This window comes from Pipistrellus kuhlii, unplaced genomic scaffold, assembly GCF_014108245.1.
Source record: "Pipistrellus kuhlii isolate mPipKuh1 unplaced genomic scaffold, mPipKuh1.p scaffold_m20_p_5, whole genome shotgun sequence".
In the NCBI taxonomy this organism is placed as follows: Eukaryota; Metazoa; Chordata; class Mammalia; order Chiroptera; family Vespertilionidae; genus Pipistrellus; species Pipistrellus kuhlii.
The window spans coordinates 83,336,035-83,351,490 of NW_023425551.1; the positions used below are offsets into that span (position 1 = coordinate 83,336,035).

At 59.9% G+C, this 15,456-nt stretch overlaps 1 protein-coding gene across 2 annotated transcripts; it reads left to right on the forward strand.

Moving 5' to 3' along the window:
- Positions 1-389: 389 nt before the first annotated feature.
- Positions 390-14,900, forward strand: VARS1 (valyl-tRNA synthetase 1). Of its 2 annotated transcripts, none has more exons than XM_036413918.2 (30): positions 390-712; positions 943-1,362; positions 2,573-2,707; positions 2,809-2,947; positions 3,394-3,518; positions 3,604-3,691; positions 3,903-4,003; positions 4,091-4,218; positions 8,824-8,988; positions 9,198-9,279; positions 9,657-9,776; positions 9,866-9,974; positions 10,065-10,159; positions 10,289-10,379; positions 10,606-10,730; positions 10,806-10,909; positions 10,989-11,147; positions 11,230-11,320; positions 11,411-11,516; positions 11,602-11,672; positions 11,749-11,874; positions 12,077-12,181; positions 12,267-12,335; positions 12,409-12,487; positions 12,579-12,706; positions 12,969-13,124; positions 13,223-13,429; positions 13,497-13,608; positions 13,688-14,013; positions 14,752-14,900. In XM_036413918.2, the coding sequence occupies exons 2-30, from the start codon at positions 976-978 to the stop codon at positions 14,818-14,820; spliced, it is 3,798 nt and encodes a 1,265-aa protein (XP_036269811.1). In that variant the 5' UTR covers positions 390-712; positions 943-975; the 3' UTR covers positions 14,821-14,900. The 2 variants fall into 2 exon arrangements, with proteins under 2 accessions (XP_036269811.1, XP_036269813.1); XM_036413920.2 differs by having other exon boundaries at positions 391-712; positions 3,607-3,691.
- Positions 14,901-15,456: the final 556 nt, after the last annotated feature.

The window sequence follows — 15,456 nt, forward strand, 5'->3', positions numbered from 1 at the left end:
TGCCCTGCATTACCCCAGCCAAGACCCCACGCAAGGCAGTGTCCAGCATTGCTGCCGCTGCTCTGAGTGAACCGGCTTCCGAGCACCCCGTGCCTCATGGCCTTTGCTCAGACCGCACCTGCCATGAGCGCCCGCTCCCTTCCCGAGGGACAGTTGTCAGACACCATGATGCGGTCGACGCTGCTGATTTCCCCTCAACCCAGCCAGGGGGGCACACTGAAGTCTGGCAGATTCTTTCAAACAAGTGACAGGTTCCCGCTATGCGGTGGGCGGTTCCGCTCCAGGCCTCGCCAGCCCCGCCCGCGGCGCCACTTCCGCCCCCTCCGCCGGGGGCGCGAGGACCCGCGCGGGCTGCCCGTGGCGGCGCCTGACGGGAGCACGGTCGGTCGTAGGGCGCCCCGAGCTGTGGCCGCCCCCCGCCTGTGCCCGCGCCCGGCCTGTGACCGCGCCCCTTTTCAGAGCGCGGGGACCGCGCCCCGGCCCGGGTCCGAGGGGCGGCTGCACACGCAGGCGGGGCCCGGCCGCCCACGCCAGGACCCGCGCCGGAAGCGCTCGCTGTCACAAAGGCCACACGTGGGTGCTCGGGCGGCGGTCCCAGGAGCCAGGGTCCCCGGAGAACTGCCCGCCGTCCCGGCCGCCCGACTCCTCGGCCCCGGCCGCCAGGCCGGCCCAGCTTCGGCCGGCGCCGGCTCGGCCTGACCCCCGCCCCCCAGTACGTACCTGCGGCCCCAGCCCGCCCTGCCGGGCCGAGGGGCCCTCCGGCTCCACTCTCCCCGAGGACCGGGCCCGGCCGTCCCCGCCACTCCGCAGCCAGACCCGGGCTCCTGAGGCCTGACGGGCCCCCAGGCCCTGGGGCCTCGGCGCCCGCGGAGAGGAGCCCATGAGGGTCCCCTCTTACTCAGGTAGGACCCGGGGCCCTCAGTCTTCGTCTCCCTCTCCTAGGTCTGTCTCACCTGGCGCGGACCCTGCAGAACTATGTCCATCCTCTACGTCTCCCCGCACCCCGATGCCTTCCCCAGCCTCCGAGCCCTCATAGCGGCGCGCTACGGGGAGGCGGGGGAGGGGCCGGGCTGGGGGGGCGCGCACCCCCGCATCTGCCTCCAGCCGCCTCCGGCCAGCAGGACCCCGTTCCCCCCGCCCCGCCTGCCCGCCCTGGAGAAGGGGCCCGGCGGGCTCTGGGTGTGGGGGGCCACTGCTGTGGCCCAGCTGCTGTGGCCCGCAGGCCTGGGGGGCCCTGGGGGCAGCCGGGCAGCCGTCCTCGTCCAGCAGTGGGTCAGCTACGCCGACACGGAGCTCATACCCGCTGCCTGCGGGGCCACGCTGCCCGCCGTGGGACTCCGCGGCTCCGTCCAGGACCCCCAGGTGAGGGGGGAAGGGGGCGGGAAGTTTAGGAGAAGGAAGCAAGAGTTGGGATGGATAATGAGACAGGAAGATAGCGTGTTGGGTGTGGAAAAAGACTGGTCAAGTCCCACATGGCCACATGGTAACCTCTCTGAGCCTTGGTCTTCTTTTTGTCTCTGAAAACTTTAGTTTCCATGTTGAGAAAATAAAAAGAAGTGTGCAGAGCACACGGTGTAGTGCCTAGAGTGAGTAAAAGCTTGATGAGTCGGAAACCCACAGTAGAAGTTATGGATTGTAGGGAAAGTGGGTGAGGGAGAGATGAGAAGAGGCAGGTTGGGCCAGGAGAGATAACGGTGCCCAGAGGCGGGGTAGGAGAGATGAAAAGGGGGGAAGGGAGAGGAGAGACAACCACACCATGTTGTAAACAATCCTTTCAAAGTGGCTGTGCCTCTGGTCCTTATCAAACACGGTAGATACTAGTATTTCTTGAATGAATGAATGAATGAATATATGACTTAGACCCTGGCTGGCTCCCTCATATCCAGATTACACTATCTAAAATAGAGGCCCTCCTCTTTGAAATTCCTTGTCTCCCTCAACCTGACTTATTTTCTTCATAGCACTTAAGGAGAAAAATAGGGTTAATGTATTATATATTTGTTCATTTACTGTCTCCCAATTGGAATGCAAGCTCCCATCAGGTCAGGGGCCCTGTTCACATCCTCTCCTCATTCTTTAGAGAGGTACGTGGCATGTACTGGTGCTTAACAAATATTGTGGAAGCAATTATTGTGTTGCCTTACTTAATCTTTAACTTCTTGTACTTAATATATTGCAATTGATACATAGTAAATGTTCAGTAGGAATTTTCTGAATGAATGAAGCACCAGGGCTGCTTCTTTTAAAAAAAATACGTTTTTATTGACTTCAGAGAGGAAGGGAGAGGGAGAGACAGAAATACAAATGATGAGAGGGAATCATTGGTCCCCTGCCTCCTGCACACCCCACATTGGGGATTGAGCCCACAACTTGAGCATGTGCCCTGACCGGAATCGAACCTGGGACCTTTCAGTTGCAGGCCAGCACTCTATCCACTGAGCCAGACCGGCCAGGGCAGGGCTTCTTTTTATTATGACCCTTTCAAAGAAGATGAAACTGGCCTCAGAGGTGATGATTTGTGGGAGTGGAAGGAGGCCACACCCTGTCTCACATCCCTCCCCGTTCTTGTTAGGCTGCGCTGGGGGCCCTGGGCAGGGCCCTGAGCCCCTTGGAGGAGTGGCTCCGGCAGCACACCTACCTGGCCCGGGAGGCCCCCACCCTGGCGGACCTGGCGGCTGTCACAGCCTTGCTGCTGCCCTTCCGATACGTGAGTCACTAGGGCCCTCACTAGGGCCCGGGGAGGAGCGGGGCGGTTCCTCTGACCTCACCACAGGTGGCTGAGGGCGTTGCTTTCTTTCCCCCTCGCAGGTCCTGGACCCCTGTGCGCGCCGGACCTGGGGGAATGTCACTCGCTGGTTCACCACCTGTGTCCAGCAGCCAGAATTCCGGGCCGTGCTGGGAGAGGTGGTTCTGTGCTCAGGGGCCCGGCTGCTCTTCCATCAGCCAGGTAAGGAGTAAGGACTGGGGAGGTGGGAGGGGAGGGGTTCCTTGCGGTTTCCCATGCAGCTCACTTTCTTTTTTAAAAAAATATATTTTATTGAGTTTTTACAGAGAAGAAGGGAGAGAGATAGAGAGCTAGAAACGTCGATGAGAGAGAAACATGGACCAGCTGCCTCCTGCACACCTCCTACTGGGGATGTGCCCGCAACCAATGTACATGCCCTTGACTGGAATCGAACCCGGGACCCTCCAGTCCGCAGACCGACGCTCTACCACTGAGCCAAACTGGCTTCGGCCAGCTCACTTTCTTATCTCAGAGTGGCAGAACGCGTGGAGGAGGGCCGGTGGGAGGTCTGCAGGGGGAGCCTTGAGTAGCGAGAATAACGGTCTGAGACCCAGCAGCATCCTCAGACGCCTCAGCGGCTGAGTCTGCACTGCTGGGCCTCCCACCAGGCCCTGAGGCCACTGCACCTCCAAAGACACCTGCTCAACTCAAGAAAGAGGCAAAGAAACGGGAGAAGCTAGAGAAATTCCAACAGAAGCAGAAGATCCAGCAGCAGCAACCGCCGCCCAGGGAGGTGAGAGGCTAAGGTGGGAAGGATGCGATGTCATAGTCGGGCAAGGGGGGAGGCTGATATCGGAGTCTGTATCTTCCCTCCCAAGCAGAAGAAACCAAAACCAGAGAAGAGGGAGAAGCGGGATCCTGGAGTTGTTACCTATGACCTCCCAACCCCACCCGGGGAAAGGAAAGGTACTGGTCAGGGAAGGGACCCCCCCCCCCTCCTCCCGCCTCAGCTGCTGCTGCTCCTGTTTCCCCTTCCTGCTTGCCCCGCTCCCACCACTCTCTTGGTGAAGATCTGCAGAGGCCCAGGCCCTTCTGTCTCCCCCCACCCTACCTCCGCCACCCCGTCCTCTTCCCAGCGGCCCAGCCTCCACACTGACGCCTGCCTTCCTCTCCCCAGATGTCAGCGGCACTATGCCCGACTCCTACAGCCCTCAGTACGTGGAGGCAGCCTGGTACCCGTGGTGGGAGCAGCAGGGCTTCTTTAAGCCAGAGTATGGAGTGAGTGGCCCTGCCCCCAGGCCTGGGTGGGTGGGGCGGGAGAGGTGACCTGGAGTCTTAGCATGTGCCCATCCTTCCTCCCCACAGCGTTCCAGCGTGTCAGCACCTAATCCACGGGGCGTCTTCATGATGTGCATCCCCCCCCCAAACGTGACAGGCTCCCTGCACCTGGGCCACGCGCTCACCAACGCCATCCAGGACTCCCTGACCCGATGGTGAGCTTCCTCCGCCGCCTTCTCTTCCCGGACTCTCCTTCCTTTTGGCCTCAGCTCTGCCCCCTAGTGGTGGTACACTTCTCATTCCTCCCCTCTGGTCACTTCCTGGCAGCATCCTCCCCTAGGCAGTGACCAACACTTCTCTCCCTCCTCTTGGGACAGGAGACAGGGCTGGCCTCCTTCCACTCCCACAAACCATGACCCTCTGAGCCAGAATAAGAGTAGTTTGAATTAAGCAAGAAATACATGAAATATTCTTGTAAGAAATGTAAAGCTACGAGTCTCCTTGACAACCCCCTCCAGACCTACTTCCCAAGACTTAGCCTTTGTTATCACTTTGTGGATCTTTCTAGATCTTTCCTGTCTATTACTTACAGGTACATGTACCCATAGAAATTTATAGTTTTCCTTTCGGGTGGGTTTTTTCCTGTCATGCTATTCTTCAGCCTCTTCTTACACTGAATAGTTTGTCTCAGATCTTTCCTTACCCTCACCCACAGACCGATCCGTTCTCTCTCATTGCCCCATAGCATTCCATATGTGACTACGCCATATGGAGTCACTTGCTTAAAAAAATAAAAATTAATGGTTGTTCCTAGTTTTTCTCTGTTGAAAATCTCTTGAATGCACACTCCAGCACAAGCTTTCTCAGGCACACGGACAGCTTCGCTGGCGTGGCTCCCAGGAAGTGAAGCTGTAGGTCTGAGAGGCCTGCCTACGTTTAGTACAAGCAGAAGCTGCCACTTTGCCTACAAAACAGCTTTACCCATTTAACCTCCCTGTGAGGGTGTTCGTTTGCCCATGGCCTTGCTAACTCTGGGCGTGATCTTCGTTTTGCTGAGATGGGAAAATGGCACCCGTGTAATTTCTGACTCCCAGCGAGCTGTGCCGCTTCCTGTGTCCGGGCCAGGCTGGTTTCCCTCATGTGAACTGTCTGTGCGTCGCTGGTTGCCCATCTTCCTATTGATTGATTTTTTGTTGTTTACTTTTTTCATTGGTTGTTGTTGGATTCTTTACATATTTTGGGTATTTTTTTTTTGTTATATATTATAAATACTCCTGTTCTAGCACTTGCTTCCTCTGCCTTATCATTCTGCCCCACTGTCAATAGTTTAATTAGTTAACAGATACAAAGTTAATATTCTAGGTGACAAATTCTTTTAAAAAGTATTTTAAGCCGAAACCAGTTTGGCTCAGTGGTAGAGCGTAGGTCTGCGGACTAAAAGGTCCCAGGTTCGATTCCGGACATGTACATTGGTTGCGGACTCATCCCCGGTGAGGGGTGTGCAGGAGGCAGCTGGTCGATATTTCTCTCGCATCGATGTTTCTAGCTCTCTATCTCTCTCCCTTCCTCTCTGTAAAAAAATCAATAAAATATATATATTTTTTAAAAAGTATTTTAAGTCCTGGCCAGTGTTGCTCAGTGGGTTGAACAAGATCCCATGCACCTGAAGGTCACTGGTTCCATTCCTTGTCAGGGGACATGATCCCCAGCGGGGGATGTGCGGGAGGCAGCTTATTGATGGTTCTCTCTCTCCCTCTCCCTTTCTCTAAAATCAATAAAAACATTTTTTTTTTAAAAAGCATTTTAAAACAGCTTTTTATCTTTGGAAACCAGGGTTATTATATTTTAAGTTTTGAGACATTTTTCTGGTGTCTTGCTTACTAAATTAATCAAAAAATATTTCAGGACATCATTGTGTGCCTGCACTGCTCTAGGTACTGGGGGATAATGTCAGATTTAGTATTTTTCAAGGGATTGAGAGCTGGCAAAGAGTTTTATTAAATACATATAACAAGAATGGCCAAGTTATTTACATGAAAATAGTTAACACTTCTTTAAAAAAAAAAATATATATATATATATATATATATATGTGTATTTTAATATATATATTTTATTGATTTTTTTACAGAGAGGAAGAGAGAGGGATGGAGAGTCAGAAACATCTATGAGAGAGAATCATCGACCAGCTGCCTCTTGCACCACCCACATTGGGGATGTGCCCGCAACCAAGGTACATGCCCTTGACTGGAATGAAACCCGGGACCCTTCAGTCCACAGGCTGACGCTCTATCCACCGAGCCAAACCGGCCTCGGCAATAGTTAACACTTCTTACAAAACCCTTAGGGTAGCCAGATTTTTTTCTAATGAACATGATTTAAATAAGATGTTAGAAAGTACCATTGCTTGCTGAAGCCGGTTTGGCTCAGTGGATAGAGCATCAGCCTGCGGAGTTCGATTCCGGTCAAGGGCATGTATCTTGGTTGCAGGTACATCCCCAGTAGGGGGCGTGCAGGAGGCAGCTGATCGATGGATCTCTCTCATCGATGTTTCTGACTTCTGTCTCTCTCCCTTCCTCTCTGTAAAAAATCAATAAAATATATTTTTTTAAAAATTAAAAAAAGAAAGTACCATTGCTTAAATGGAGTAAATTTATATCAATATTTTAGAATAAAAATAATGTGAAAATAAAATAATGTGAAATGCAGCTTTAAATATCTCCACCAATAAGAGTTGAGTAGCTGTATTTTTTCTTCCTCCAGCAGAGAATAAGGTGCTTTTCTACAAATATCCTTGATATTGATTTAGTTTTTGCTAATTTTAAGTGATTCCCAAGAGATACTTTTAGTGAAAAAATAGTTTTACCTTCCTTTCTTTCATTAACTTCTTTAATAATAATATTTAACAGTATCTTGAAGTTCAGAAAATGTTTATATCCTTTAATTAATTATTTATTTTTTAATATATTTTATTAATTTCAGAGAAGAAGGGAGAGAGAGAGAAAAACATCAATGATGAGAGAGAATCATTGATCGGCTGCCTCCTGCATATCCCACTGGGGATTAAGCTCTGACAGAGAATCTACCATGACTTCCTGGTTCATAGCTCAACGCTAACCACTGAACCACTCTGGCCGGGCTGTGCATGTCCTTTATGCATGTAACCAGCATTTCTATCAGTTACCTGCAAGAGAATGGAGTTGCGGCAGTCCCTGTGCCCAGGGAGATCTGAACATAGTGAGATAATGAATACAGCCCTGGCCGATATGCAAAGTGGTTAGACCACATACCTGGATTGTGGGTTTGATCCCAGAGCCTGGTCAGGTACATGTGGAAGGCAACCCATCGGCGTTTCTCTCTTTCCCTCCCTCCGTGTCCCTCCCTTCTTCCTTCTCTCTGAAAAGTCAATGGGAGAAATATCCTCAGGTGAAGGTTAAAAAAACAGAACACAATACCATTTGATGATTCACTAAAAACAAGGTGTGTGTGAACAGAGGGTGATGTGTTTCTGTCCTGATTTCCTCTGCCCCCTGGGATGCACCTAGTGCTGCAGGGAAAGAAGGCCCCTGTGCCTCCCTCAGGGCATCACTCTCATTCCTCTGGTTAATTCCCTAAAACACTGCTAGCTGCCTGTCATTTTCTCTAAAATGGTCTACCACTTGCTTTTTTGTTTTTTCAATATATTTTTATTGATTTCAGAGAAGAAGGGAGAGGGAAAGATAGAAGCATCAATGATGAGAGAGAATCATTGATCGGCTGCCTCCTGTACACCCCACACTGGGGATTGAGCCTGCAACCTAGGCATGTGCTCTTGGCCGGAATCAAACCTGGGACCCTTCAGTCCGCAGACTGATGCCTATCCACTGAGCCACGCCAGCCAGGGCCACCACTTGCTTTTTAACTTCCCTGAGAGGTGTTGCTGTTCTGAGGTTGTGCGTTTCGCTGTAATCAGTTCGACAACGTCCTTAGACTTCATCTTGCGTCTCTGGTTTAGGATGGCTTTCCTGCCTCAGAGTTACACACATGGCCACCTGTGTTACTGACTTCCTTATTTACCTTTTGGGAAATTGTCATTTTCTGAGACTTTTCTTACATCCTGTTTTTCTATATTGAATTCTTTAATCTGACTAGAAATTATTTATTTATTGTTAATCCTCACTTAAGGGTTTTTCCATTGATTTTGAGAGAGAGTGGAAGGGAGGGGCCGAGGGAGGGAGAAAGAGAGAGAAACCAATGTGTCTCTCTTACGTGAATTGGTTGCCTCCCATATATACCCCGGCCAGGTCAGGGATTGAACTGCAACCCAGGTACGTGCACTTGATTGGGAATCAAACCCGAGATTCTGCAGTGCTGGAGCCAGCACTGTAACCACTGGGCAGCACCGGCCAGGGCTGACTATAACTTATTTTTGTGAATATTGGGAAGTAGGGAGATGTTTTTCCAACTAAGTAGTTGTTCCAAAGAAATGTTTGCATTGTTTTCCTTTTTCATTCTGAGAGGAAGTGCCGCCTGGCCCATGGATCGGCCTGGGTGTGTTTCCAGGCGCAGTTTGTCCCCTTTGGTCTGTAACTGTTCCTTGTGGTGACTAGTTGCTTGAATAATCATAACTGTCATGTTTTTCTATCTAGTTGGGCAGGAGCTTCCTCTTTGTTCTTTTGCCAAATGGCTTGGGCTATCCTTGCCGTGTCCCCCCAGACTGAAACTTTAGAATTGGGGTCCCTCTCCACCGCCCTTTCCCTCCCGAGCCCATTGACCTCCCCCAAAGCCCTCCAGGTGCCAGCTCTGCTGCCCGCTCCCCGCCGCCCTCCCTCTCCCCACAGGCACCGCATGCGCGGGGAGACCACCCTGTGGAACCCCGGCTGCGACCACGCAGGCATCGCCACCCAGGTGGTCGTGGAGAAGAAGCTGTGGCGCGAGCAGGGGCTGACCCGCCACCAGCTGGGCCGCGAGGCCTTTCTGCGGGAGGTCTGGAAGTGGAAGGAGGAGTGAGTGCATCCGCCCGGCCCCACAAGACCTGTCACCTGCCACCTGGTCACAGGCTGCACAGAACCTCTCACAGAGGCTGAGGGTCGGTGGCTTCAGGTCGAGGTCCATTTCAGAGAATGAGGGGTCCCCACGCTCCCCGCCAGCCCCCCCCCCCCCATGTCTCCCTGCGGCCGGCCTGAGTGCTGACCCGCCGCCTGTCCACTTCCAGGAAAGGGGACCGGATCTACCACCAGCTGCGGAAGCTCGGCAGCTCCTTGGATTGGGACCGAGCCTGTTTCACCATGGACCCCGTGAGTGGGGGGGGAGAGGAGGCTCCCCAGGGCCCCGTAGGGAGCACCTGCTGTGCCTCCCGCGGGTTGGACCCACACGTAGGGAAGCGCTGAGGGCTCAGCTGCAAATCTCATTCTGGTCCCGGGCCATGGCCCTGTGCTCCCGGCCCCTCTGGGAGCTCACAGTCCTCCAGGTGCATGTGGTCCTCCCCTCCCCGGCCTGCCGTCTCCAGCATCACCTCCCGGCCTGTCCCTGCGTCCCCAAAGCCCCCGCCGTGGGCCCCTCTCCCCTCAGGACGCATTTCCCCTTGCAGCCCTCGGAGGGCCGGGTGCCGGGCAGTGGGACTCTGGACCCTGCTGCCCTGGAACGTCTGCCTGGCCCCTCCCTGCTCCCCTAGAAACTGTCCGTGGCCGTGACAGAGGCCTTCGTCCGGCTCCACGAGGAGGGCATCATCTACCGCAGTACCCGCCTCGTCAATTGGTCCTGCACCCTCAACTCGGCCATCTCCGACATCGAGGTGTGCCGCCCCGGGCTCTCCAGCCCGGCCCCGCCCCAGGCCCCGCCCCGCCCCGGGCCCCTGGCCGCTTCCTAACACCCCCTTCCCAGGTGGACAAGAAGGAGCTGACGGGCCGCACGCTGCTCTCCGTGCCTGGCTACAAGGAAAAGGTGGAGTTTGGGGTCCTCATCTCCTTTGCTTACAAGGTCCAAGGCTCAGGTAGGAGCCAGGGGTCACGGGGTCCTGGGCAGGACGGGCTGGGGCCAGGAGGGGACCAGCGCTGAGACCGTAAGTGGCCTGTCACCCCAGAGAGCGGGGAGGAGGTGGTGGTGGCAACCACTCGGATTGAGACGATGCTGGGAGACGTGGCCGTGGCTGTGCACCCCGACGACCCCAGATACCAGGTGCGCGAGGGCGCTGCCGCGGAGGGGTCCCGGCTGACGGCCGCCAAGGGGAGAGGGCTGATGAGAGGGAACTTGGGGTGTTGGGAGGGGGCGGGCCGGCCTCCGTGTGTTGAGCCCCTCTGTTCGCAGCACCTGAAGGGGCGGAGCGTGGTCCACCCGTTCCTGCCTCGCAGCCTCCCCGTGGTCTTTGACGACTTTGTGGACATGGAGTTCGGCACAGGTGAGCAGGACTGTCCTGAGCCGCGGGGGAGCGGGAGGAGCCCCGAGGCACATCCCGCATCCCTCCTCCTGCTGAAGGCCAGGAGCACGAGCTTCACCTAAGCAGACAGGCCTGGGCCTGGGTCTCGGGACTGTCCCGGGGAAGTGGGGGGCAGGCGGTCTTCAGCAAAAGGGGGTGCGTGTGGAAGGGACTCGCTGAGTCCTGTGGCCCTGCCCCCCGGCCCCAGGTGCGGTGAAGATCACCCCTGCACATGACCAGAACGACTACGAGGTCGGGCGGCGGCACGGGCTGGAGGCCATCAGCATCATGGACTCCCGGGGGGCCCTGGTCAACGTGCCGCCCCCCTTCCTGGTGAGACCCCTGGGTGTGGGGCCTGGTCCCGAGGGCGGGTCCTGAGGCACAGCCGTGATGAGGCCTGTCCCCCAGGGCCTGCCCAGGTTTGAGGCCCGGAAGGCGGTGCTGGCGGCTCTGAAGGAGCGGGGCCTGTTCCGCGGCGTCCAGGACAACCCCATGGTGGTGCCGCTTTGCAAGTGAGGGCGGGGCCAGAGGAAGGGGGGTGGCTCCTGGGGCTCCCCCGTTACCCCCCTACCCCCCTGTGTGTGCCTGCAGCCGGTCCAAGGACGTGGTGGAGCCCCTGCTGCGGCCGCAGTGGTATGTGCGCTGCGCGGAGATGGCCCAGGCGGCCAGTGCCGCCGTGACGCGGGGCGACCTGCGCATCCTGCCCGAGGCCCACCAGCGGACGTGGCACGCCTGGATGGACAACATCCGGTGCGTGGGCTCGCTGGGCGGGGCCTGGGGGGCTGCGCCGCACGGCCAGGCCCCGCCTCCCTGACCCCTCCGCCCTCTGCAGGGACTGGTGCATCTCCCGGCAGCTGTGGTGGGGCCATCGCATCCCCGCCTACTTCGTCACCGTCCACGACCCGGCCGTCCCGCCCGGAGAGGTGAGCGCGGCCGCAGGCGGTGCCGCCGCTGGTAGGAGGCAGGGGCGGGCACGGCAGGGTGGCCCTGGGCATTCACGGCACCTGTGGCAGGATCCCGACGGGCGGTACTGGGTGAGTGGGCGCTGCGAGGCCGAGGCGCGAGAGAAGGCAGCCAAGGAGTTTGGAGTGTCCCCTGACAAGATCAGCCTCCAGCAAGGCAAGGCAGGGCTTTGGGGGTGGGGGCAGGGCCTGGCCTGATGCTCACCACTGACCTCTGACCTCTGACCTCTGGCTTCCCTCAGATGAGGACGTATTGGACACCTGGTTTTCCTCTGGCCTCTTTCCTTTCTCCATCCTGGGCTGGCCCAACCAGGTACGTCCTGGGGGCCAGCTCGGGTGGGGCCGGGCCTGAGGGTGCTGAGCTCCCGTCACGCTCTGCTCTGCCCCAGTCAGAGGACCTGAGTGTGTTCTACCCGGGGACCCTGCTGGAGACGGGCCACGACATCCTGTTCTTCTGGGTGGCCCGGATGGTCATGCTGGGCCTGCAGCTCACCGGCAAGCTGCCCTTCCGAGAGGTGCGTGCGGCTCAGGCCTCGCTCAGGCCGCGCGGCCGGCCACAGGGCCGTGGGACTGGGCCTCCGGGGACCTGCGCGGCGGTTGTGCCTGGGCTTCCCGGGGAGGGGCTCCGCTAAGCCCCTGCAGGGGGCGGGACACCAGGCCTGAGGTTCAGAGTGGCGGCCTGCGGGGAGGCGGAGCCTCACGGCCCTTCCCCCTCAGGTCTACCTCCACGCCATCGTGCGCGATGCCCATGGCCGGAAGATGAGCAAGTCGCTGGGCAATGTCATTGACCCCCTGGACGTCATCCACGGAGTCTCCCTGCAGGTGGGGCTGGGTGCCCGGAGGCCGGGAGAGCTTGTGGGGGCTACTGGGCTGTGGCCATGCCTGACCCCTCCCACTGCCCCCTCAGGGCCTCCACGACCAGTTACTGAACAGCAACCTGGATCCCAGCGAGGTGGAGAGGGCTAAGGAAGGCCAGGTACGCAGGCGGGCCGCCGGCGCGGGCAGAGGGAGGCGGGGCTGGCTCAAACTCCCGCCCGGCTCCCCCGCAGAAGGCGGACTTCCCGGCCGGGATTCCCGAGTGCGGCACCGATGCCCTCCGGTTCGGACTGTGCGCCTACACGTCCCAGGGTAGGACCCCAGTCTCTCCGCCACCCCTTCCTCCCTGAGGCCCCCCTCCCCCGGGGCAGGGGGAGGGGTGCTGAGGACACTTCCCGCACAGGGCGCGACATCAACCTGGACGTGAACCGGATCCTGGGCTACCGCCACTTCTGCAACAAGCTCTGGAACGCCACCAAGTTTGCCCTGCGCGGCCTTGGCAAGGGTTTCGTGCCCTCGGCCACCTCCGAGGTGAGGGCCTGGCGGGCGGGAGTGACCCCCACAGGCTGCACCCCGCCGCTCGGCATCAGGCACGACCAGGAGCCCCCTGTGGGGGGACAGCAGAGGCCACAGGAGCCGCCAGGCATTGGGTCCTCCCCCCACGGGCACATGTGGCTTCCCACCGGCTGGCCCTGAATGCATGTTCATGGGTTCGCCCATGGGTTCTGGCTCCCTGCCCCGGCACCTCTCCCCTCCACTGGTGGCCCTGGCTGATCGCGCCCCCCGCCCCCAGCCCGGAGGCCGCGAGAGCCTGGTGGACCGCTGGATCCGCAGCCGGCTGACCGAGGCCGTGAGGCTCAGCAACCAAGGCTTCCAGGCCTACGACTTCCCGGCCGTCACCACCGCCCAGTACAGCTTCTGGCTGTACGAGCTCTGTGACGTCTACCTGGTGAGGACGGGCGGGCGGCCAGCCTGACCCCTCCGCTACCACGGGCCCAGCGAGGGCTGGAGAGGACCCTCCAGCTCTGAGCCCACCTGCCCCCCCAGGAGTGCCTGAAGCCTGTGCTGAGCGGGGTGGACCCGGGGGCCGCCGAGTGCGCCCGCCAGACCCTCTACACCTGCCTGGACGTTGGCCTGCGGCTGCTCTCGCCGTTCATGCCCTTCGTGACGGAGGAGCTGTTCCAGAGGCTGCCCCGGCGGCTGCCAGACGCACCCCCCAGCCTCTGCGTCACCCCCTTCCCGGAGCCCTCAGAGGTACGGTGTGGGCGGGGCGGGGCTCGGGCCTGTGCCCGGCCCTCCTCACCCCCTCCTCCGCCCACAGTGCTCCTGGAAGGACCCGGAGGCAGAGGCGGCCTTGGAGCTGGCCCTGAGCATTGCCCGCGCCGTCCGCTCGCTGCGCGCCGACTACAACCTCGTCCGGACCCGGCCCGACTGTGAGCCCCCTCTGGGCCTCCACCGCCCGCTGTCCCGGCCGCTCTCCGTGTGGCCGCCTCACCGCCTTCTCTCCCGCAGGTTTCCTGGAAGTGGCCGACGAAGCCACAGGCGCCCTGGCGTCGGCGGTGTCGGGCTACGTGCAGGCGCTGGCCAACGCGGGCGTGGTGGCCGTGCTGGCGCTGGGGGCTCCCGTGCCCCAGGGCTGCGCGGTGGCCCTGGCCTCCGACCGCTGCTCGGTGCACCTGCAGCTGCAGGGGCTGGTGGACCCGGCCCGGGAGCTGGGCAAGCTGCAGGCCCGGTGCGGGGAGGCGCAGCGGCAGGCCCAGCGCCTGCGGGAGCGCCGCGCCACCCTGGGGTACCCGGCCAAGGTGCCCCTCAAGGTCCAGGAGGCGGACGCCGCCAAGGTGCGTGGTGGGCTGGGCGAGTCCTTCCCGCCCGCCTCCGGCCCAGCCCGCACTCTGCCCAGCCCCAGGCAGTCCGTGGGCTCAGACCAGGCCCTGAGCAGGTGGGACCTGCGGGTGGGGGCACGACACGGGGAAGACAGGCAGACCCAGAGCTGGGCACCTGCCGCCCGGCCAGGCTCCTTGCGCCCATCCGGCCCTGGGAACGTGGGGTCACACGCGGGGGGGGGGGGGGCCCGGAGGGGGGCGGAGAGCAGGAGCCCTCCAGGCGGCAGCCCCGGGTAAGCCCGGAGGGCGCAGGGAGGCCACGTGCGTGCGGGCCGTGGCGGGACTGGCTGGTCTCCCAGGAGCCCTGGGCGGCACCCCCTGCTGGTGCGGCCCGGGAGCCTGAGCCCCTCACCCACCCGCTCACCCTGGCCCCTGAGCCGCTGGCCCTCAGGGCTGCGTCCACCATGCTGCCCACGACGTGCCCCTGGCCCTGGGCTCCGTGCTGCTGCTGCTACAGCTGCTGTCCCCATTGGCCTTGGGGACTGACCGCTCTGGGAAAGAAAACCCCACGATGGTGGAAGAGAAGGCGGTGCTAGTGGGGAGGCTGCTGAGCATTTGGGGGACCGTCCAGCCTAGCACAGTCCCTGACCTGCTCCCCACCCATGGCCCCACCTGCCTTTCCAACTCGGCCCTCTGCCCTCCTGGGCGCCTGGGTCTCGGCCCGGTCCTCCGCCCACCAGCCTTTCCCCGCAGCTCCAGCAGACCGAGGCCGAGCTCAGGAAGATGGAGGAGGCCATCGCCCTGTTCCAGAGGATGCTGTGACCGCCACCCTCAGCCCCCCCCCCCCCCCAGCTCCTCCGGGGCAACAATAAATATTTTACCACAAAACCATCTCTTGTCTGTGTGTGCTAGACCGGACAGGGGCGCTGAGGGGAGGGAGGGAGGGAGAGGGACGCTGAGGGGAGGGTGGGAGGGAGAGGGGTGCTGAGAGGAGGGAGGGGCACTGAGGGCTGGGTGGGCGCCAGAGCCCTGTGGGCATTGGTGCATCTCTGGGTCTGCCCTGGCCCCCAGCCAGGCCTGAGTCACGCCGCGCCACCCGCCGGCGCCCTCCCCCGCTCACCTCCCCCTGCGGTGGGGCCGCCGGTGCCTGCGGGCAGTGCCTGCGGGCCGGACAGGCCAGGGGTCAGTCCTGCCCACCTCTGGGCCTGTCCTCCCGCCGGTCCCAGGCCGGTTAATTATAGCTCTGACCTCAGGGCCTGGGACACCCTGGCCGCCCTGCTGAGGACCCAGCACCAGGTAGGGGCTTCCCGTGCTGGGTGGAGGGGTGTCGGGCCGGGTGGGGAGGGGTCCCGGGGAGGAACCTCGGCCCCCCTTGCTGAAGGTGCCAGCTGGCCTGTGAGGCCCTCGGGCTGGTTGGGCAGGGAGCGGGAGCGGCGGAGCCGGGGCAGACGCAGGAGC

Coding starts and splice junctions, on each gene's coding strand:
- VARS1 (XM_036413918.2), top strand. CDS start 976: ATGTCCATCCTCTACGTCTCCCCGCACCCCGATGCCTTCCCCAGCCTC. Junction 11,148..11,229: donor GCCTGGATGGACAACATCCG/GTGCGTGGGCTC, acceptor CGCCCTCTGCAG/GGACTGGTGCATCTCCCGGC. Junction 14,014..14,751: donor AGGAGGCGGACGCCGCCAAG/GTGCGTGGTGGG, acceptor CTTTCCCCGCAG/CTCCAGCAGACCGAGGCCGA.